At 47.7% G+C, this 23038-nt stretch overlaps 3 protein-coding genes across 5 annotated transcripts in view; 2 read left to right on the forward strand and 1 right to left on the reverse strand.

The window, feature by feature from the left end:
• Nucleotides 1–2871: 2871 nt before the first annotated feature.
• Nucleotides 2872–8718, reverse strand: LOC310701883 (uncharacterized protein). Of its 2 annotated transcripts, none has more exons than XM_083493376.1 (3): nt 8614–8718; nt 6035–6161; nt 2872–5671 (listed from the first exon to the last, which is right to left on the reverse strand). In XM_083493376.1, exons 2-3 carry the CDS (start codon nt 6063–6065, stop codon nt 4884–4886), a joined length of 819 nt encoding a protein of 272 aa, XP_083349502.1. In that variant the 5' UTR covers nt 6066–6161; nt 8614–8718; the 3' UTR covers nt 2872–4883. The 2 variants fall into 2 exon arrangements, with proteins under 2 accessions (XP_083349502.1, XP_083349503.1); XM_083493377.1 differs by having other exon boundaries at nt 6045–6161; nt 8614–8706.
• A 55-nt stretch (nt 8719–8773) lies between these two features.
• On the forward strand, nt 8774–17418 carry LOC310701251 (uncharacterized protein). 2 transcript variants are annotated; one of them, XM_083491851.1, is made up of 4 exons: nt 8774–11128; nt 12116–13219; nt 13435–13507; nt 15895–17418. In XM_083491851.1, the coding sequence occupies exons 2-4, from the start codon at nt 12530–12532 to the stop codon at nt 17304–17306; spliced, it is 2175 nt and encodes a 724-aa protein (XP_083347977.1). In that variant the 5' UTR covers nt 8774–11128; nt 12116–12529; the 3' UTR covers nt 17307–17418. The 2 variants fall into 2 exon arrangements, with proteins under 2 accessions (XP_083347977.1, XP_083347976.1); XM_083491850.1 differs by having other exon boundaries at nt 9201–9460; nt 12394–13219.
• Nucleotides 17419–17952: 534 nt separating this feature from the next.
• LOC310699285 (uncharacterized protein) overlaps nt 17953–23038 on the forward strand; it is a 37897-nt gene continuing 32811 nt past the window's right edge. Inside the window, exons 1-2 of the mRNA XM_083486932.1 lie at nt 17953–19403; nt 20604–21211. Of these exons, the coding sequence (XP_083343058.1) occupies nt 20696–21211 (516 nt within the window). The 5' untranslated portion in view covers nt 17953–19403; nt 20604–20695. The remainder of the gene's footprint in view (nt 19404–20603; nt 21212–23038) is intronic.

The raw sequence follows: 23038 nt of genomic DNA on the forward strand, positions 1-23038 counted from the left end.
CGACAGCCGGATCCTGGCAGCGTCCGGGAAATTCTGGACGTATGACAACCCTAAACCAAGTCCCCCTCTCTCTGATGCGGTCCAAAGGAAAGCAGAACAATATGTTTGGCACTAGCTTGGCTGCAGAAGTTTCTGGAAGGAGGTGCTCAAGATGCCATCCAACTGTCTTAGGGATTCTACTCCAAATTTGTGTAGGATTTACTCCATAGTTTTTCTTCTCCCAAAAATATCCCACAAGGCAGCGGAGTTTTAGGATCAGTGTTTTCCTTCTCCTAGATGGGCTCCCTTCCCAGGTGGAGGAGCCCCATTTGCCCCTCACTTCCCTATACAGTCATACCTCTTGATACGTTTGCTTCAGGATGCGCGTTTTCAGGTTGCGACCCGGAAGTACCGGAAAGGATTACTTCTGGGTTTCGCCGCTCGCGCATGCGCAGACGCGCAAAATGACATCACACGCAGAAGGGGCAAATCGCGACCTGCGCAGATATGGGTTGCGTTCTGCTCATGTTGCGAACGGGGCTCCGGAACGGATCCTGTTCGCAACCAGAGGTACCACTGTACAGCACACAGGGCCGTCTTAAGCATATGTGGCGCCGGGGTGCAGAGATCCGCCCCTCCGGGTTGACCAAAGTTGTTGACCTTTTTATAGGGCGGGCTGGCAAAGCGCGCACGGCACAGCTGGCCTGACCGGCTGCCTCAGCAGCAACAGAGGAGCTTGAGGCGGCAGCGGTGGCAGCAGAGCAAGGCCGGGTGCCTGGGGGTGGGCAAGCACAGCCCAGCGCAACAACAGTCGAGCCTGAGGCGGTGGTGGCGACTGAGTGAAGCCAAGCGCCTTGTGTGAGAAGCGTGCGCTGGGCAGGTTCTCTCGACGGTCCGCCAATCCCAGGAGCTCCGACGGGTTCTGCTCCGCTCAGCAGCGGCTGTCGGCTCTTCCCAATCCCCGGACTCCAAATCTCGGCCCCGGACTCTTGGCCTGGCACCCCTGGGTGCCCCACACCCCTAATGCCTATGGGTAAGACAGCCCCAACAGCACGTGCAGAAACCACCTCCTTGACCGTTGGAACCTCTCTTGGCAGGTTTTCAATAAACATTCACAAACTTTTTACAGTGGTGCCTCGCAAGACGAAAAGAATCCGTTCTGTGATTCTCTTCGTCAAGCGTTTTTTTCGTCTTGCGAAGCAAGCCCATTGACGGATTAGCGGATTAGCGCTATTAGCGGCTTTTAGCGGCTTATCGGATCAGCTGATAAGTGGCTTAGCGGCTTAGAAAAGGGGGGGGAGGAAAAAAACCCCGCAGGAACTCGCAAGACATTGTCGTCTTGCGAAGCAAGCCCATAGGAGATTCGTTTTGCGAAGCACCTCCAAAACGGAAAACTCTTTCGTCTAGCGAGTTTTCCGTCTTGCGAGGCATTCGTCTTGCGCGGCACCACTGTATTGGTAATACAGTGGTACCTCAAGTTACATATGCTTCAGGTTACATACGCTTCAGGTTACAGACTCTGCTAACCCAGAAATAGTGCTTCAGGTTAAGAACTTTGCTTCAGGATGAGAACAGAAATCATGTTCTGGCGGCGCAGTGGCAGCAGGAGGCCCCATTAGCTAAAGTGGTGCTTCAGGTTAAGAACAGTTTCAGGTTAAGTACGGACCTCTGGAACGAATTAAGTACTTAACACGAGGTACCACTGTATATAGATAGATAAATTAAGGATCTTTACAATTTTATAATATGCAGAGAATAACATGTGCTGAAAAACCAGAGAGAGGAGCTGAGGGAAGTCTGGGGTGGGTGGGAAGGCGAGTTTTTCTTTTTTGGGGAGAGGGGAGGAAAAAAATTGGGGGGGGAATGAGGATGATGTGTTTTTGATAAATTGTTATGTTGAAATTCCTAATAATATATATATATATTTTAAAAAGGAACCACTCTTGGTCTCATCCGCTCAACCCGCCTGTCTTCGCATGCAGGGGGCGTCCCTAACTCACCGAGGTTTTGAGACCCATCAGCTGCCCTCGCCTGGTTTAGCCAGCCAGTCAAAGCCATTTCCTTGGATTGTGGCTGCTGTTGCATGCAGACAGCTACTAGGAGCCACAGGTGAGATCTGAGAGCAGGTTGGAGACCAAAAGTGGACAAACAAAAGTGGACATGGTGTCCCGTCCCCCCCAGGTACCACCTCTCCCCTAACATTCCTTTGTTAAATCATTTTTATGAATTTTCCAATAAAAAATATCCAATTAACATATCATATCATAATCCAATAAAAATAAATAAAAATAAAAATGGTTGAATTATTTTCCAAATTATAATTTTTAATTTTTTGGGCTTCCCATAGTCTGGACCTTGAAGCATACCTCCAAATCTCAATCCTGCCTCTCGTTGTCGTTTCCATATTTCCCACATCTCGATTTTAACACTCTGACTTCTTGTCTCTGACTTTACGATTCTCAGTCGTGTCAGAAATCATAGTATCCTTTCGTCCGCTGAATACAACTTTATTTGTGTAATATACTTTTCCGACTGTCTTTTTGCTAGCGCAGCTTCATCTGGCTCCATTCCAATCCGGGCTGTTATCCAACTCTCTGAATCCCCTAACATCCCATAATAAAAACATCACTGGATTCTACACAATGAAACCTGATCCCACAATGCATTTGTTGCTCTTTCAGGTGCTGTGGGGCTTATTTCGCCCACTCATTGTTCCACTGTTATTTAAAAACATAAGGTAGGCAAGTTGCTACACACTTTTGCCATTGTCCCAGTTCACCCCTCGAATACCCAAAGAAAGATGGATTAAATGGCAACACTGAAAGAAGAATGGGGGAAACAGGTGACAGTTATTAATGTAATTTTCAGAAACAACTGAACCAAGATTAACTCTTTTTAAAAGTCATTTTATTTTTGTGGGGGCAAAAATCCTTTCCTCTTCCATATGCCCCCTCCCCCACCTCAAATCTTTTCTGGGTTTCCCCCCCCAACCCTCCAGAGATGATTTGGGGACAACTCCTGGAAATATTGAGCTGAATGTCACCCATAATATGTAAAACAGCAAGACAGGGAACTGTTACATCACCACCAAATTTCCAGGTTTTTGCAAAGGAAATAGAGAAGAATAGGCGGTAAGGAAAGAAAATGGAAGATAACCCCTTACATGTTCTCCGTATAAAATTCCCACACTGACCCTTTTTAAACGTATTGACTTTAGTCCTCCTTGTATTAAATTGATGCCAGTTATCCTTCTCAGGATCCTTCACCAGGAAACTATTTCCCTTAGCTGCTACCAAAAATATATACAGACATTCATACAATAGCCGTAAAGGTAAAGGTAAAGGGACCCCAGACCGTTAGGTCCAGTAGTGACAGACTCTGGAGTTGCGGCACTCATCTCGTTTTATTGGCTGAGGGAGCCAGCATGACTAAGCCACTTCTGGCGAACCAGAGCAGCACACGGAAACGCCGTTTACCTTCCCGCCGGAGTGGTACCTATTTATCTACTTGCACTTTGACATGCTTCCAAACTGCTAGGTTGGCAGGAGCAGGGGATTCGAACCGCCAACCTTCTGATCAGCAAGTCCTAGGCTCTGTGGTTTAACCCACAGCGCCACCCGCGTCTCTACAATAGCTTTACAAAACTGTTAATATAAAACCGGGGAGGTTGTAGGGGCTTGGGGGATATTAACAAACATTTCAAATCATCTGGTCATTCCAAAGTTGTTTAAACTTTCTTCCAGCCTTGTTCAAACCTGGGGGCAGTGGGGAATAGATACACCTTCCCTCATGAGCCCAGATTAATTTTCTCCAATTTTCTCCCAGTCATTCCCAACCTGGTGCCCTTCGGAGCTTTTGGACTAGAATTCCCATGCAGTCTGGTGCTGGTGGGAGTTTTAGTACAACTGGAGGGTGTCAAATTCATGATGTCTGTCATATCCCAGCTTCCAAGTCTGGGTCCCAGGTTTGCGTTGCACATTCAGATCTAGCTGCCATCAACTTATTTTTTTAAAAGTGCCACCTCATCCTTTGCTACCTGCCCGTTTTAGAAATGTTAAGAAAATGACCTTGGGGTTCTTATTATTATTCACCCACCCTTCACCCAAAGACCCCACGGCGGGTTGCAACAATTAAAACACAAGCTTAGTTTTTAACAGGGCGGGGTTGAGTTGGATCGGCTCGTATTTCTTCTAGCTTGTATTCTTGCTTCTACAGTTTCTTCCTAAGTCGTTTTTAGTTCTATCTGCTGGAAAAAAGGGGCCTGGAAGAACAGGATTTCTGTCTCGCCTGTCTAGCAATGTGGCAAAGATGGGCGGGAAAGGGAACAGGCAAGCATCATCCTTGCATCGCCGGGGGTTGGACTAGATGACCCGTGGATCCCTTTCAACCCTATAATTCTATGATCAACAAGCAGCCCAGGGCACATTTCCATGGGAATGACAATTCCCAAGACTCGCAACCCAGGGAAGTGAGACCCATGGGCAGGATAGAGAACAATTTGGGGGGTGGGGGATAATCTGATTCAGGCACTCAGAGCTGTGAGGTACCAAGAGAATTAAGCCCTTCCCACTGGGGGGAAGGAAGAGTGGTGTATTTAGTGCCTCCCACCCGAAAGCAGGGTGATGATCTCTCTCCCCCCCCCCCCCCCCCGTTATAAAGATTTCAGAAAAGGAAAAAGAAATCTTGAAATATTCTGTACAACACTGTAACACCGTTCCAACACAACATTCTGGCAAAGAGGGTTTCTCCCCTGTGAGTTCTCTGATGTGAAGTAGGATTCCTCCTGAACCCCTTCCCACAGCCTGTTCACTTTTAGGGCATCTCCCTCGTCCTCCTAAGTCTTCCGCTGCAATATTCAGCCCCCCCCCTCAACATCTATGTGGTTTCTCCGGCACTGACTCGTCTCAGGCCCGTTCCACCCTCCATAACTTAACATGGTTGCTCCCGTGCTCCCCTGTGTAGATTATCTGATGAGCCGTAAGGAGCTGGCTCGGACTCAGGCCCTTCCCACACTCCACGCATTTCGGGCTCAGACCCTGTTCGCACTCCACGCATTCCGGCGCTTCTGCCTGAGCGTGTTTCTTTTTATGCCTGTTGAGACTGATGCTGCGACTGAAGCTTTTCCCGCACTCGAGGCATTTGTAGGGCTTCTCGCCGGTGTGGGTTCTTTCGTGCGCCGTGAGGATGGAATTGCGTCCGAAGCTTTTCCCGCACTCGAGGCATTTGTAGGGTTTCTCCCCTGCGTGGCTTCTCTGATGTCTCTTAAGGGTCCCGCTCCTGTTGAAGCGCTTCCCGCATTCCACACACTCGTAGGGTTTCTCCCCCGTGTGGATTCTCTGATGTGCAGTAAGAGTCCCGCTGTCGCTGTAGCTCTTTCCGCACTCCACGCACTGATACGGTTTCTCCCCTGTGTGGGTGACGCGGTGCCGATTGTAGTCCGATCTGCATTTGAAGATCTTCGCGCACACGGGACACTGGATCCCTCGCTTGCCTTTGGGATCTTGTTTTGGGATCAGGAGTTCACGGCCTTCGGCCGCCTTGGAAAGGGAGGATTTGATTTTCTCGTTCTTCGAATGCTTCGCTTTCTGCCTTTTCGATGCCTTTGGATCCTTGAACGTCTCCCGTCCTGCTACTTGCTTCATTGATTCAATAGAAGGTTCCTTCTCACTTTCGGTCTCCTGCCAATCACCCGCTGGGGGCAGAGGGAAGGAAAGAAAAATAAAACCCCACAGTTAAACATGGGGAAAAAGAACAGTGCACCAAAGAAACTCGAATTAATTCAGAACAATTAGAAATCATTTATTACATTTGCATACAACCTTTTCCTCCAAGGAGTTTAAGGTGGCAAACATGATTCCCTCCTTCCCATTTTACACTGGTGTAAATGAGATGCGGTGTCCTTGCTAGTACACCACTGTTGTCCCAAAGCTGCTGGGAACTGTAGCTCTGCGAGAAGCGAACTACAGTTCCCAGAATTCTTTGGGGGATATCATGCAGCTCTGCGCTAGAAATCCATCCCTTCAGTAGCCCTCAGCCATGGAAAAAGTGCATTTACCTGCACAGACCTTATTACCAAAATCCTCCATCACGACTTCCTTGTAGAGAGTTCTTTGGCCTGGATCCAGGAGATCTCACTCCTTTTTGGGGATGTGCACACCCGCCGCCTCCAACGTCACCAGTTACTGAAAGAAAGAAAAAAGGACTTTCAGTTTGAAATGGTTGTGGGAAATTGCAGGCAAATATAACTAGCAAGCGTAGGGCTAGTTAATGCACGAAGGGGTTAAGACCACAGAAGTGTATTCCTAGACTCAGGTTATGTCCCTCATCTGGAAGGAACTTTATTTTCCTAGTCTGTTCATTTTCTTTCACCTTGTGAACCCACCTTGCTCGCTACAAACTCAGACCGCTATTTCACTATATTTTACATCCCAAGATTTCTGTCTGTGTTTGTTTGTTGCTGCATGGATAAATGCACGAACCTGATTTTAGGAACTTTGTAAGTAAAGTATGCCACCTGCGTCTTCCTGCACTGCAGGGGTCGGAGTAGATGACTTCTGGGGTCCCTTATAGCTCCAAGGTGACAACTCTGCAAAAGGATCCACCAGATCAGCTTTTATTTTCCCCTCCAGAGCAAAGGAGTCCAGCCAAACTCTCAAGAGGGGGTCTGGAGAAGACCCTTTACTCCCTTGAACAGCAGCAACCTCAGAGGGAAGGAGGGGGATAATTTATTTATTGCCACTGTCTTGATGACATAAAGTGAGGAGGAATTAAAAAACCTTTTATTGCGGGTGAAAGAGGAGAGCGCAAAATATGGTCTGAAGCGCAACATAAAAAAACCCTAAGATCATGGCCACTGGTCCCATAACCTCCTGGCAAATAGAAGGGGGGGAAATTGAGTCAGTGAGAGATTTTACTTTCTGGGGCTCCATGATCACTGCAGATGGTGACAGCAGTCACAAAATTAAAAGACGCCTGCTCCTTGGGAGAAAGGCGATGGCAAACCTAGACAGGATCATTAAAAGCAGAGACATCACCTTGCCAACAAAGGTCCGTATAGTAAAAGCCATGGTTTTCCCAGTAGTGAAGTATGGAAGTGAGAGCTGGACCATAAAGAAGGCAGATCACCAAAGAATGGATGCTTTTGAATTATGGTGCTGGAGGAGACTCTTGAGAGTCCCATGGACTGCAAGAAGATCAAACCTCTCCATTCTGAAGGAAACCAGCCCTGAGTGTTCACTGGAAGAACAGATCCTGAAGCTGAGGCTCCAATACTTTGGCCACCTCATGAGAAGAGAAGACTCCCTGGAAAAGACCCTGATGTTGGGAAAGATGGAGGGCACAAGGAGAAGGGGACAACAGAGGACGAGATGGTTGGACAGTGTTCTTGAAGCTACCAGCATGAGTTTGACCAAACTGTGGGAGGCAGTGGAAGACAGGAGTGCCTGGCGGGCTCTGGTCCATGGGTTCATGAAGAGTCGAACTCAACGAAATAACTAAACAACAACTGCCTTTAGACTAGAGCTTTTGAAGGCAAATTGGAGCCGAACAGGCTCTCTTCAGGTTCAGGAACTCCAAAAGCAGCTCCCCCTCTGGCTCTGGAGCATGAAAGCCGCTCCACCTCTTTCTGTGTGGCTGATGGCCTCTCCTTCCTTGGAGGTTTTTAAACAGAGGTTGGATGGCCATCTGTCTGTCCTGAATGCTTTAACTGAGATTCCTGGATTGCAAGGGGGTTAGACTAGATGAGTCTCAGGGTCCCTTCCAACTCTACAATTCCACGATACACCCCCCACAGGGACTGGATGGAGCTCTTAGGAAGGAAGATCCTGCAATTGAGAAAAATGCAGTTTTGAAGCCAGTAGACCAGGAGACTCTTAATCCCAGGGTTGTGGGTTCAAATCCCACATTGGTTAAAAGATTGGCCTCAACTAGGGCCAGGGCCTTTTCAGTACTGGCCCCAACCTGGTGGAACACTCTGTCACAAGAGACTAGGGCCCTGCAGGACTTGACATTTTCTGCAGGACCTGCAAGACAGCGCTGTTCCACCTGGCCTTTGGTGGGCTCAGTCTGATCCTTATGTTTCTCTCCCCTTATGGTCTTGATTTATCAGCTACTTTAAAATGAGGCTGCATTTTAAATTGCATTTTAACCTGTATTTTAAATTGTGTTTTCCCCCCTCTCTCTTTTCCCCCTTAATTTTTTTATTATGATTTTATTGGTGTTTAGCTGCCCTGAGCCCAGCTCTAGCCAGGGAGGGCGGGGTATAAATCAAATTTATTATTTTTATTATTATTATCCCCACATTGCAGGGGGTTGGACTTGTCTGAGTCCCTTCCGACTCTACAATTCTACACGATTCTATTGCACTTTGCAGCTGCAAAAACCAAGATTCTTGGGACAGTGGAGTCGCCTTCCTTATAGCCTCATTTTTTTGTGCGTTTTTTTAAGAGAGTCTGTTTCTCCTCTTCCAGGAGCAAGGCTGCTTCTTCTGCACCAAATCAGCCCCCCAGCCAAATATCCGGGGGGGGGGAGGCTTCAAAAGAGCCTTGTGCAAGGGGGGCACCCAGCTGATGGACCCCCATTTTGCAACCTGAGCTCCTGGGTCAAAAGGAAACTCTGAGCCTCTGAACCCTTTACCTCTTTGGTCCTGCCCTGTGCAGCATCTGCCTCCCGGCCAAGGGACGTCGCCGGGCCTCCTTCCCCTTCCTGGAGGACCAAAGCAAGTGGCCCACTCTGGCCTCCCCTCCCCCCCAACTTGAAAAACTTCCTGCCCTTCTAGGAGCCGCACCTCAGTGTTTTTAACCATCGGAAGACTGAGCGTCAGAGGCTGCCTTCTCCTAGCTTTCCCCTGAGGCTGCCATGCGCCCGGTATTTTCCGGACAGAGGATGGATGGGATTTTCGGGAAGCGACAGAAAATTATATACTGCACTGTACAGTGCTGTGTACACAACAATCGACTGTCCGGGAAAATCCGAGCGTGTGGCAGCCCCCTTCAGAAGTGTTGAGTTATTGGACTAGATGACCATTCTGTACACTTCCAACTCCACATTCTACGAAGTGTTTAAAGGGGTGTGCGGCACCTTGGAGCCGGGGTGGAGAAACCGAGGGGATCAGGGTTCAAATTCCCACGGATTGAGCTTGGGCCCTCACTAGGTTGTTGTGAATGTATGTGTTGGGGAGGAGGAAAGAACCTTGCCCACCACCACGAATTCCTTGGAGAAAAGTTGGGACAGAACTATAATGTATAAAAATACAGTGATAATATTCAACCTGCTTGTGTTCAGTTCAAGCAGAAAAGGACCTTTAAGGGTTAAGGGGAGAACAGAGTTCTCCATTCCCCCCCCACCCTAGAGAGGAAGGAAATGGAAAGCAAGGGGGGCTGCAATGAGAGTTGCACCTTCTCCTTCTAGGAACTGGGTTTTTGTGTTCCCTTTTTGGAGAAAATTGGAGGAGGCTTGTGCCTGTGGATGTCGAGTGTTACAGGTGCATTCATTTAAAAAAATGGGGGGAATATAGGGGGCTGGTTGGACTTGGGAGAGGGGCGGTTGCAAGAGGAGGAGAGAATGAATGGTAGTGGAAGGGATCACTTTGCAGTGGCAGAACACTTGCTTGGGGTGCAGAAGGTCCCTGGAGTGATGCTGCCAGTCAGTGTAGACAATAGGTAAAGGTAAAGGGACCCCTGACCATTAGGTCCAGTCGTGGCCAACTCTGGAGTTGTGGTGCTCATCTCGCTTTACTGGCCGAGGGAGTCGGCGTACAGCTTCCTGGTCATGTGGTCAGCATGACTAAGCCGCTTCTGGCGAACCAGAGCAGTGCACGGAAATGCCGTTTACCTTCCCGCCGGAGTGGTACCTATTTATCTACTTGCACTTTGACGTGCTTTTGAACTGCTAGGCTGGCAGGAGCAGGGACCGAGCAATGGGAGCTCACCCCGTCGCGGGGATTCGAACTGCCGACCTTCTGATCGGCAAGCCCTAGGCTCAGTGGTTTAACCCACAGCACCACCCGCGTCCCTAGTGTAGACACTAGTGAGCCTATTAAAGTTCTTCCTTTTGAACCATGAGGACCAGCACCTTCCTTGAAGGGAAGGGGCCACAGCTCAAGGGTGGGGTGCCGGCTTGCATGTAGAAGGTCTCAGGTTCAGTCTGCGGCATCCCAAGCAGCCTCCCCTACAAAACCCCGGAGAGTTGCCACTGCCAGTCAGTGCCAGCAGTGCTGAGGTAGATGGGCCAAAGGTCTGGCTCAGTAGAAGGCAGCTTCTTTTGTTCAGAGGATTCTCGGAAATTAGGGGGTGACTCACAAGCAACAACATCCAGTGCCCTTTTAAAATGTGTTGGGGGCGGGTTATTGGGTTGTTTTTGTTTTGATTATGTGTTTTGTGTTTTTATATTGTGATTTTATCTCATGAACCGCCCTGAGACCTGCAGGGATAGGGTGGTATACAAATTTAATGAATAACAACAACCACAAGAAACCCGTGGCAGAGGGAGAGACAGCCCCATTAGATGCAAAAATGCAAAACAGTAATTTTTCTGCTATTCATAAAATGGAGAGTTGGGCAGAATCGGGTCCCTTCACAGAATCGTAGAAAGGGATCTCCAGGGTCATCTAGTCCAACCCCCAGCAGTGCAGGTTGCAGGAATGATGTAGTCCAGCCATTATATATAATATATTCTGTTTTACAATTTAGAATACTCATTTAAACATCCTTATAATATCAATGTCTTCCCTTCTCTTTCCATGGTTCATTTTGGATAGCATAAATCCCTGCATAGTTTATATAAACTAAACCATTCAGTATTCCATCCCTCAAAACTTATTTACACTGTTGAATTTATCTTAATGCTGCCCACGTTTTCAAAAATACACATTTCTCCCCCCCATATATTCAATAAACATTTTCCAATCTTCTCTAAACGTATGTTCGTCTTGTTTTCTTATTCTATATGTTAAGTCCACAAGCTGTGCATATTCCATCAGCTTAAGTTGCCATTCTTCTTTAGTTGGGACCTCACTCCTTTTCCATAATCCAGCCATTTTCGAACCATCACGGGTTCCCCATCTGTGACCCAAAAGACAACAAAGTGCTGCCATATATTGTACCGCGACTAAGAATAGCGATGCTGTCCCTTCAGGCTCTGATAGAAACATGTTGTTGTTTAGTCGTTTAGTCGTGTCTGTCTCTTCGTGACCCCCTGGACCAGAGCACGCCAGGCACTTCTGTCTTCCACTGCCTCCCGCAGTTTGGTCAAACTCATGCTGGTAGCTTCAAGAACAGCGTCCAACCATCTCGTCCTCTGTCATCCCTTTCTCCTTGTGCCCTCCATCTTTCCCAACATCAGGGTCTTTTCCAGGGAGTCTTCTCTTCTCATGAGGGGCCAAAGTATTGGAGCCTCAGCTTCAGGATCTGTCCTTCCAGTGAGCACTCAGGGCTGATTTCCTTCAGAATGGAGAGGTTTGATCTTCTTGCAGTCCATGGGACTCTCAAGAGTCTCCTCCAGCACCAGAATTCAAAAGCATCGATTCTTCGGCCATCAGCCTTCTTATGGTCCAGCTCTCACTTCCATACTTCACTACTGGGAAAACCATGGCTTTTACTATACGGACCTTTGTTGGCAAGGTGATGTCGCTGCTTTTTAAGATGTTGTCTAGGTTTGCCATCGCCTTTCTCCCAAGGAGCAGACGTCTTTTAATTTTGTGGCTGCTGTCACCATCTGCAGTGATCATGGAGCCTAAGAAAGTAAAATCTCTTACTGCCTCCATTTCTTCCCCTTCTACTTGCCAGGAGGTGATGGGACCAGTGGCCATGATCTTCGTTTTTTTGATGTTGAGCTTCAGACCATATTTTGCGTTCTCCTCTTTCACCCTCATTCAAAGGTTCTTTAATTCCTCCTCACTTTCTGCCATCAAGGTTGTGTCATCTGCATATCTGAGGTTGCTGATATTTCTTCCGGCGATCTTAATTCCAGCTTGGGATTCATCCAGCCCATCCTTTCGCATGATGAATTCTGCATATAAGTTAAATAAGCAGGGAGACAATATACAGCCTTGCCGTACTCCTTTCCCAATTTTGAACCAATCAGTTGTTCCATATCCAGTTCTAACTGTAGCTTCTTGTCCCACATAGAGATTTCTCAGGAGAGGCGGTTATATTCAGGCAGAGGCTATGCCAAGATTTCAGGCAGGGGATGTTCCCATCCGTGCCAGGAGAGGTCAAGGATTGAACCAGTGGCTTTCTGCATGCAAAGCAGATGATCTGCCCATGAGCTATGGCTCTCTAGGTCATTATTAACATTGGAAGCTGCTGTCTCAGATCATTTGTCCTTTTGTCTCAGTGCTGTAGACACTGGCTGGCAGCAGCTTTCCAGAGTTTCAAGAATAATGATACACAATTTCATTCTTTCCTACATTTGCAGAACAAGACAAATGGCCTGAGTTGGGAGACAGGCACCCCCAACCCTGTGAGTGAAAACGGCTGCAGAAATCCCAGCAGCCTCTCTGGGTCTCCGGGTCCAGTGGGCAGCAGAGGCCGGTGCGGAGGCAGGAATTAAAATGGAGCAGGCAGAATTGGCAAGGCTGGCACCAGAGATGGCACCGGAAGGGACTGTTTGCCTTGCGGGCACAGAGGGCCTGCATCTGAGCTTGACGGAGCCACAGCGTATCAAAGAGGAGTCGGAAGAGGAGCTCTCGTCCCGGCAATGGGAAGCCCAGTGGCAGGAATTCCTCCGGACTGTGCAGGCCCCACACTCTGGGGGAGAAGGAAGCCCACAGCTCCCAGGAGATGGGGCATGGGGCGAGGTGAAGCCTTCTGGGTCCTCCTTTGAGGGAGCAGCCGTTCCCAGCCAGTGGGCTGAAGCAGCAGAGAACAGGACCAGTCTCCCTTCCAGACCAGACGCTGCCAGCCAGGGAAACATCAGGCAAGCGAAGGAAATCAAGATGGAGGACGTCAGCAGCTCTGAGGCTCATCGCCAGCTCTTCAGGCAGCTCTGCTACCAGGACGCCCAGGGCCCTCGCGAGGTCTACGGGCTCCTGAGGGAGCTTTGCCATCAGTGGCTGAGGCCAGAGAAGCACACCAAGGAGCAGATTCTGGACCTGGTGATCCTGGAGCAGTTCCTGGCTGTCCTGCCCTCGGAAATGGGGAGCTGGGTGAAGGAGCAAGGCTCGGAGAGCTGCGTCCAGGCCCTGGCCCTGGCAGAGGAATTCCTCCTCAGGCACCAGGAGGCGGAGAAAGCGGGAGGGCAGGTGAGAGAAGCCTTTGGGGGTCCAGAGTCGACAAAGGGGTTAAAGAAGTGGCCATTTTGCTTAAGAACACGACTCCTGGATCACCCAATGAACGGTCGTGGCTCCCCGGAGATTAATGCAAGGAATACTCCAAGCTATACATGCCGAGAAGTGAACATGTTCTCTCTTGCTCTGCTGGGGCTGAATAGGAAAAATGTTTTCTCCTCCTCTTTCAGGGACTGAGGACCATTGCAGAGGGAGCTGCTTGTGTCACCGAAGGAGAAAAGCAGGAAAACAGGGTGACTTCAGGTAAAAGTTTACAGGAAAATGGGATCAAAATATCTGTGTGTCAGATAGGGCTGGGCGATATCTGGTTTTCAACATCGCAATACAACCTGGTTTACCAATATATCACAATGTCTGAAAGTATTGCAGGAGGCATGGTCACTTGAGAAAAAATTTTCTCTATCTGTTTTCTCCATGCCCAGAGTGGCTAGAGAAACCCAGGCAGATGGATTGTTATTATTATTATTATTATTATTATTATTATTATTATTATTATTATTCCATTCATAATTTGATAGACTTCTCTTGTGTCACCTTTTACTTGATTTTTTCCCCAAACCCTTGTGGGAGAAAATTTGTTTTGGGGTTCAACACAGCTCACACCAAATTCACAATTAGACTTAATGTGGTAATCCATTAGAAGGCAGAGTCCAGAGAGTCTGTGATTGCTCTCAAACTGTATAGGAAAATGCACATCACCTTGGCTGTTTCTGACGGATTGGATCCTAAAATTCCTAGGCACTTCGTCCGCTGATGTCCCAGAAGCGTGTACAGTGGTACCTCGGTTTACTAACTTAATCCGTTCTAGAAATCTGTTCTTAAACTGAAACTGTTCTTAAACCGAGGTGCGCTTTCCCTAATGAGGCCTCCTGCCACCAGAGCTCTTCCACCAATCGGATTAGACTGATTAGACTGAGGTAAAGTTCTCAAACCAAAACACTATTTCCAGTTTTGCGGAGTTTGTAAACCAAATCGTTCTTAAACCGGACTGTTCTTAAACCAAGGTACCACTGTATTTGGAATGGAGGCCTCGTGTAGTAATAATACACACAGAGTCAAAGGTCCATCACTAAAAGAAAAACTTTTACTAAAGACAAAAAGGCTTCTGTAGTAAAGGCCTTCGCCCCCAACTGCCCCTCCCTCACCTGTCTTTGCTCTCCGGCCAGAACAGGTTTCTTGAGCAGGTTGGCGAAGGTTTACTGTTTCCAGAACCACAGGCCGAAATAACACCGGTAGGGCTGCCACCACTCCCTTTGTTCAGGGGAACCCCGAGCCACAACCCAGGGAGAAGGGTGTGTCCCGTTAACCTGGCAATTCCCCCCCTCTACAAGCTGAATCCACAGACTTGCAGACAGAAATTCTCACGGTAGAGCGCAACTAAGCGGAAGGCTAGGGTTAGCTATTCCCTCGGAAAAGGCACAGATAACCAAACAGGTTCTTCTTTAAAAATTTATTTTAAAAGAATAACAGAAAACTTGTTGAAATCAACAGGCGCATCTTATGAAGCTTACAAACTAGAAAAATAAAAACGTTTCAGAATATAACTAACTTATCATACTCACAAAGACACACAGTTAGGATAGTCAAAAGTCTTTTCAAGCATCTGCATACTGAAGGTGTTTGAAGATTTCCATTTCAAAAGACGAAACAACGGCTATTAGGTTGATGTTACAGCCGGGCATCTTTGCAGTTGCAGAGCAATGGCAGAGAGCAACTCACAAACAATTCCTTGATCCTTTTATTTACAATTCTTACTTGGCGTCGTAACTTTCTAGCCAATCAAAAGTCCTAATTTACTCTTTTGCAGCTGGGTCAATTTTAGGTTTGAACCCTAATCAAAGAATCTTCCTCCCATCTGTGGAAATTAACCAGATCCCCAATTCCCAGCACTTTAAAGACATATAACCTCATGGGGGGGGGGGGAAGGTTCACACTCCCAAACCCAGGTGTCAGGCCTTTCATTAAATCAAGGATTCCCTTCCATAAACCTCTCACATCAGGGAGCCGGAGTGTCTAGAGTTTAAAGATACACAACTCCCTTTCCCAGGGTCCTTGCGGCTGATAAAATACCCACAAGGCCACACTCTTTTACTTGACCAAGGAATGATTTTCTAAACAGTTATAACTTTACTACAGCTTCATTACAACAAAAAACAACAACTGCAGAGTAAAAACTGCAAACGTGCGAGGTACAAACAAAAGTAAGAGAGAGAGAGAGAGAGAGAGAGAGAAGCTTGCTGATCACACAAATTTATCTCTCCTGGCTCAGCGTGACCTTGAGATAGTCAAAACAATATTTGCAACAGAAATGAACCTTCTAGAATGAACTAGAATCTTCCAGCATTTTCCAGTTTCTTCCCTCAAAGATTTTAGCCATGACAGTTTCATCCTCTGGCCAAGCACCTCATTGTCCCAACCTCTATAATCCATCTGCACTCCTTAGAAACACTTACTCAAACCACTTTCTTTGCAGTATGTGGAGACCCTTTCTCGGACCTTATCTGCAGTTGTCTTTCACTCTAGCCTCATAATGGGTTTAATAGGATTTCTACCTCACGCTGCAACCTTTTCTCATGGGAAGATGCTCCTGTTCCGTTAATTGAGACTCGTATCTCCCTCTCCTCTTGCAGGTGTTGGCGGAGAAAGCGATCAAGATGGCAAAACGCTGAAAGGGGAAACTGAGGCAAAGCAGGCGTGGAGGACAAAACTTGTCGCTCCCGAAGGCGACGATGTGCATGAAGTTCAGATCAAAGAAGAATATTGCGTTGGAAACGACAGGACTGAATTCCCTCTATGTGCAAAAAACTTAGCTAGTAGGTCGCGCCTTAGAGCAGACAGGAGAATGCACGCTGGGGAGAAACCGTTTAAATGCGCCGACTGGGGGGAGAACTTCAGTAGCCGGAAAAGCTACGTTATCCACCAAAGAATCCACACAGGAGAGAAACCTTATAAATGCTCGGACTGTGGAAAGAGCTTCAGGCAAAGGATACAGCTTACCATTCATCAGAGAACACACACAAGCGAGAAACCCTTTACGTGCTCAGAGTGCGGAAGGACTTTCCGTTGCAGCTCGAACCTCATTTCCCATCGGCGAATCCACACGGCGGACAAACTCTTCCGATGTTCGGCGTGCGGAAAGAGCTTCAACCAGAGCAAAAGTCTGACATTGCATCAGAAAATCCACACGGGGGTGAAACCCTTCAAATGCTCAGAGTGCGGGAAGATCTTTAGCAGGAGCAAAAGTCTTAACTCGCATCTAAGGATCCATATGGGGGAGAAGCCATATACATGTTCGGAGTGTGGGAAAAGCTTCCGTAGAAGAACTAGCCTTACTCTGCATCAGAGAAGCCACACGGGAGAGAAGCCGTACATGTGCATCCTGTGTGGAAAGAGGTTCAGCAGGAGCTCAAACCTTCGGTCTCATAAGAAAATCCACACTGAGGGGAAACCGTATAAATGTCTGCAGTGTGGAAAGAGCTACCGTCACAGCATCAGCCTTGGTATTCATCAGAGAAGCCACACAGGAGAGGAACCTTATATGTGCCCAGTATGTGGGAAGAGATTCGGTCATAAGCATCACCTTACTTCACATCAGAAAATACACACAGGCGAGAAGCCATTTGCCTGTTCCCTGTGCGGAAGGAGCTTCAGCCACAACATCAGTCTTAAGAGACATCAGAGAATCCACACAGGGGAGAAGCCGTATAAGTGCTCGGAGTGCGGGAAGGACTTCAGTCGGAGCACCAATCTTAGGTCCCACCAGAGAATCCACACGGGGGAGAAACCGTACACCTGCTCCGAGTGCGGAAAGAGCTTCAGTCGGAACACCAGCCTCACCTACCATCAGAGAATCCACACGGGGGAGAAACCCTATAAATGCCCGGAGTGCGGAAAGAGCTTCAGTCGGAAAACGGGTCTTACGTCTCACCAGGAAACCCACAAAGGGAGGAACCGTATCGGTGCTCGGAGCGTGGAAAGAGTTTCGGCAGTCACATGCCCTTTAACTAACGCGAAAGAAACCGTGGAAGGGAAAATGGAGTGAATCCCAATGACCACAGAAAGAACTTGTGCTGGCATGCAGATCTTCCAAATGATCCTTCTCCAGAAGGTGGTGTATAAATAATTTAGACTGGATATTTTCCGGACTTCTTTTTCCCCCAAATTTGTTGTTGTTGTCGTTTAGTCGTTTAGTCATGTCCGACTCTTCGTGACTCCATGGACCAGAGCACGCCAGGCACTCCTGTCTTCCACTGCCTCCCGCAGTTTGGTCAAACTCATGCTGGTAGCTTCAAGAACACCGTCCAACCATCTCATCCTCTGTCATCCCCTTCTCCTTGTGCCCTCCATCTTTCCCAACATCAGGGTCTTTTCCAGGGAGCCTTCTCTTCTCATGAGGTGGCCAAAGTATTGGAGCCTCAGCTTCAGGATCTGTCCTTCCAGTGAGCACTCAGGGCTGATTTCCTTCAGAATGGAGAGGTTTGATCTTCTTGCAGTCCATGGGACTCTCAAGAGTCTCCTCCAGCACCAGAATTCAAAAGCATCAATTCTTTGGCGATCAGCCTTCTTTATGGTCCAGCTCTCACTTCCATACATCACTACTGGTTTTCAAATTTAGAAAAATGCAAAAAAAAAAAAAAGCTTGCGGTGCAAAACATGTATAAATGTATAAATATAAATATAAATGTATAAATAAGTAATACACAATTAACTGGCTCAGGCCTAAAAATACAAAGGAAAAATGCAGAAGAGAGAAAGGGAAGAGTGTGTTTGTGTCTTTGTGTGTTTTGCCTCGCTCGGGTATTTCCTTGAATTCTGTGGACGCCTCTCGCTTGTCTGGATGAAGGATAGAGGTTTGGGTATGTGATCACCAGAGCCTTCACAGCAGACCTCATGATCAAGGTTTCCCAGACTTGGGTCTTCCGCTGTTTTCGGACTACAGTTCCTATCATCCCTGACCACTGGTCTTGCTAGCTAGGGATGATTGGAGTTGTAGTCCAAAAACAGCTGGAGACCCAAGTTTGGGAAATACTGGGCCAGATGGTATGCGGAGAGGGGTCTTCCTCAGGTAACTGGCAGACAGGTACTATTGCTCTTTCCATTATAAAAGCCTTTATTTTCCATTATAAAGCCTTTATTTTGTAGCATAAAGTTTATACACTGCTTGATTATGTTTTAAAAAACACACCTCAAAGCGGTTTACAAAGAGAACGAAAGAGTGAAATAATCAGCAAAAAAAAAAACCCTCTTAAAACATTCAAAAGATAAAATCAACAATAAGCTAAAAACGGATGCAGCGGCACTCTACATATCTGGGTTTAATAAAAATAAATGTTTTTAGCAGGTGCTGAAAGAGCACAGTGAAGGCACCTGCCTGATGTCCCTAGGCAGGGAGTTCCTGAGTGAAGGACCTGCCACACTAAAAGATTGATTTCATACCAATGGAGAACGGGGATTATGTGGCAGCCGTCAGTTCCGCAGACAGAAGTGATCGAGTGGGCAAATACATTTTCTTTTCTTTTGTAAAGTTCAATCTTTATTATTTTTTAAAAATATACATTTATACAACACTCTGTTTTTGTTTGTAACAAAAAAAGAAAATGATGGCAGCTGAAGCAAAGGTACTTTGTATACCTCACAATACACATGACACTACAATTATGAAAAAAGAAAATAAAAGAAAGAAGAAAAAGTAGTTGAGGTTTTAAAAAAGACTTCCAAACATTCTCATTGCACGTTCTCTGTTAAATACACTTTCACCGCAGTCTACGGCTGCATGCACTCTATAGACATGAAAAGCACGTGGCTTCCCGCAGCAGGAACTATAGTTTCCCCCCTTATGGTGCTACAGTTCCCGGCACCCTTAAACTACGGCTCTCAGGATTCTTATTTTGGGGGTTTAGCCGTGCTTTAAAAGCACGGCGCGCTTGCAGGCTAAGGGTTAAAGCGAAAGAGTCCCGCTTCCTAGAGAGGCGGCTGGAAAGAAGGAAGGGATTTATGAATGGGAAGAGTCGCATCCTGCCCCTCCCCCGCGACTGGGGGAGTCGGAGGCGGCCTTTGATCTCCCTCCCCCGCCCCCCACGCGCGGCAGCCTTCCTCTCCCTCTCTTCCTTCCCTCCCCCCTTTCCAAACAAGGGATCTGGTGAGTGCAAACCCCTCGGGGTGAATTGGCGTCCCCGGGGCTGCTGTGGAAGGAGGGTGAGTGGGGAAACTGAGGCAGGGGAGGGCCGGGGAGGTCGGAAGGGGCCTCGCGGAGGGACCCCAGCCGGCGCTGCAAGGCGAAAGGCAAGGAGGCAGCCTCAGAGTCAGGCAGGCTTCAAAAGAGGATACGTGGAACAACTGCTTGGACTTGGAAAGGGACCCCGGGGTCATCTAGACCAACCCCCTGTCATGCAAGGAATCCCCGGGTGGGCTCGAACCACCAGCCTTCCTGAAGAACTTCCTGACAGTAAGAGCTGTTCGACAGTGGAATTGGCTGCCAAGGAGTGTGGTGGAGTCTCCTACTTTGGAGGTCTTTAAGCAGAGGCTTGACAACCATATGTCAGGAGTGCTCTGATGGTGTTTCCTGCTTGGCAGGGGGTTGGACTCGATGGCCCTTGTGGTCTCTTCCAACTCTAGGATTCTATGATTCTAGTCAGCTAGCTTCCCTTTCCTCCGTCGGAGGCAGCAAAATTGATGATTTGCATTGACTGGTCCATATCCAACATTATTGTTGTTATTGTTGTTCACTGACAGACTTTCATCTATAATAAAAGTACATATTAGCCTCTCTGTGTTCAATTCATAGAGTTATTTCTACAGGCCATTTACATTCCGTGTGGGACGCTGCTATCATAGGCAATGTACAAAATTATTATCGCTTTTTAAATTAAATTTCTATACCGCCCTTCATCCAAAGATCTTGTGGGGGCTGCAACGAAGAGGCGAGAGGCAGGGAGTCGCCTTCTTTGAGAATAGTCTTGGGCTGGGGTATAGTTTAGGGGTTTTCATACCTTTATTTTAGATCTGGTTACGTAGGAATTGTCCAATCTGATTTCGTATTTATTGTTTATGATTGCTTTTGTTGTGCCGCAGTTGTGCATTTTTTTCTACGTTGTATGGTCTGAACTGATACCATGGCTCATTCCGTAGAGCAAGAGACTCTGAATCCGAGGTTCGTGGGTTCAAGACCCACATTGGGTGGAATTGAACCCGGGATCTTCTGCATGCAGGACAACTGCTTTACCCCTGAGCTATGGCCCTTCCTGGATTTTGTAGCTTTTATTCTGTGCCGGATGAATTCCCTCGCTCCCACATCCTCATTCCCAGCCTCTCGTTTCCCTCTTGCTTGCCTTGTTTACAGGAGGAAACCTTCATCCTTAACCAGGTGGATTTCCAGTTTTTCCTGCAAAGTACCTTCTCCGCTTGGCGACATGTGCAATTGACCTGTTTCCTATGCTGGATTCACCTCCCAGGCCTAAATCCCAGGCCGTCAGAAGATTCGGCAGCAAGGGAAGGAGCCGCTCCCGACCTCTTGGGAGCCACAGATCGAAGATGGGAGAGCGGGAGCTGGCTGGGTCCCTAGCAAGACAGGACCCTTGCATCACCCAGACTAGGATTAGCGGGGGATTCTGGGAAAGAACCACGCAGGAGATCCTGGGCGAGGAGGTCGTCCTCAGCTCAGACGCTCAGCGCCAGTTCTTCAGGCGTTTCTGCTACCAGGAGGCCGAGGGACCCAGAGAGGTTTGCAGCCGACTCCACCATCTTTGCCGTCGGTGGCTGGAGCCAGAGAGACACACCAAGGCTCAGATCCTGGATTTAGTGATCCTGGAGCAGTTCCTGGCTGTCCTCCCCCCGGAGATGGAGAACTGGGTGAGGGAATGTGGAGCGGAGACCAGTTCCCAGGCGGTGGCCCTGGCAGAAGGTTTCCTCCTGAGTCGGGCAGAGGAGAAGAAGCAGGAAGAGCCGCAGGTGAGAGATTCATCCAAGTAGAAGCTTATTTGCATGCAGTGTAAGACTATCAGTCTGTATTGGCTTGTGGTTTTGTTCTGCCTGCCAGAGGCAGTAGATGTCTGTGAATTGCAGTTTGTGGGACTTACAAGTGGGGAAATTCCTGCTGTTGTGCTCAGGTCCTGTTTGTGGATGTTCCAGAAGAGGGCTCTGTTTGTCCACCGTGAGAACAGGAGGCTGGACTGAATGGGCCACTGGATTCCGCCAACAGGGCCCTTTTTAACCTCCTTGTTTTTGCCCCTAAGCAGAATATTTTTAGGACTTGTCTTATTTTTGAGATTGCAAGTTGTTTTAAACTGTTTTTTAATATTGTGTTTTAATGTTGCAAGCTGCCCTTGTGCCTTAGTGCAGTGTTTTTCAACCTTTTTTGGGCAAAGGCACACTTGTTCCGTGAAAAAAATCACGAGGCACACCACCACGGTGTGCGGAGAGGGAGATGTCAGAGCCCCGCTGCTCTCTATGGGGAATCGGATGAGAGCGGACCGCCTGTCCGCTCTCATCCGATCCCATCCGATCTGATCCCCACCCAGGATGGATGGAAAATAGGGTGGACACAGTCCAGCGCCCACCTAGTGGGTGAAAATTTGACTTTAAAAAAAAAAAAAAAATCTTTCGGATTTTTCATTTTTTCCCACGGCACACCAGGCAACATCTCGCGGCACACTAGTGTGCCACGGAACAGTGGTTGAAAAACACTGCCTTAGTGTGAGAGCGGGTAATAAATCCAATAATAATAAATCTAATAATAATAATAATAGTAGTAGTAGTAGTAGTAGTAGTAGTAGTAAGGTTAAAATAGATTCAGGTAGGTAGCCGTGTTGGTCTGATGCAGTCTATATAGATACACACACACATATATATATTGTCCAATAGCACCTTAGAGACCAACTAAGTTTGTTCTGGGTATAAGCTTTCGTGTGCATGCATACTTCTTCAGATGCATGCACACGAAAGCTTATACCAAGAACAAACTTAGTTGGTCTCTAAGGTGCTACTGGATAATTTTTTTGTATATTTCAATGTTAAAATAGTAATGGTAAGTAATAACTCTAGCGAGCTCTGATTGTGTGGGATGGTATCCTAAGAATCTCCACTAGTGGCTCAACTTCTCTGGAAATCACCCAAGAAAGGGATGGTTTATGTTACTTCATTTGTGTTTTTCAAACTTCTATCAGTCACTCTTCCCATGGTACTCTGGGAGGTGTAGTTCTGTGAGAGGAACACGCCTTTGGAACACGCAGCACCCTTAAACTACAGTTCCCAATATTCTTTGTGGGTGGAAACCGATGGCTCTTCAAAGTGGTGTGATAACTGCTTTAAATGCACAGGGCCGATGGGGCCTTTGTAAGGCAAGGGACGTTGTAATTGGGTTTTAAAACGTTTTGACCATTTTACAATGTTTGGGGTTAAAAATATATATTTCTTAATAAGCCAAAGGTAAAGAGTAGGGACGCGGGTGGTGCTGTGGGTAAAACCTCAGTGCCCAGGACTTGCCGATTGCATGGTCGGCGGTTCGAATCCCCGCAGCGGGGTGAGCTCCCGTCGTTTGGTCCCAGCTCCTGCCCACCTAGCAGTTCGAAAGCACCCCTAAAGTGCAAGTAGATAAATAGGTACCGCTTTATAGCGGGAAGGAAAACGGCGTTTCCGTGTGCTGCGCTGGTGCTGGCTCGCCAGAGCAGCTTCGTCACGCTGGCCACGTGACCCGGAAGTGTCTCCGGACAGCGCTGGCTCCCAGCCTCTTAAGTGAGATGGGCGCACAACCCTAGAGTCGGTCACGACTGGCCCGTA

This window comes from Podarcis liolepis, assembly GCF_965112155.1.
Source record: "Podarcis liolepis genome assembly, chromosome: 2".
In the NCBI taxonomy this organism is placed as follows: domain Eukaryota; kingdom Metazoa; phylum Chordata; class Lepidosauria; order Squamata; family Lacertidae; genus Podarcis; species Podarcis liolepis.

What these genes read in the sequence shown, in the direction of transcription:
- LOC310701251 (XM_083491851.1), top strand. Translation starts at nt 12,530, where the DNA reads ATGGAGCAGGCAGAATTGGCAAGGCTGGCACCAGAGATGGCACCGGAA. An exon ending in CGGAGAAAGCGGGAGGGCAG is followed by an intron (nt 13,220 to 13,434) that starts GTGAGAGAAGCC and finishes CTCCTCTTTCAG; the next exon opens with GGACTGAGGACCATTGCAGA. An exon ending in GGAAAACAGGGTGACTTCAG is followed by an intron (nt 13,508 to 15,894) that starts GTAAAAGTTTAC and finishes CTCCTCTTGCAG; the next exon opens with GTGTTGGCGGAGAAAGCGAT.
- LOC310701883 (XM_083493376.1), bottom strand. Translation starts at nt 6,065, where the DNA reads ATGGAGGATTTTGGTAATAAGGTCTGTGCAG. An exon ending in TGGTAATAAGGTCTGTGCAG is followed by an intron (nt 5,672 to 6,034) that starts GTAAATGCACTT and finishes CTCTGCCCCCAG; the next exon opens with CGGGTGATTGGCAGGAGACC.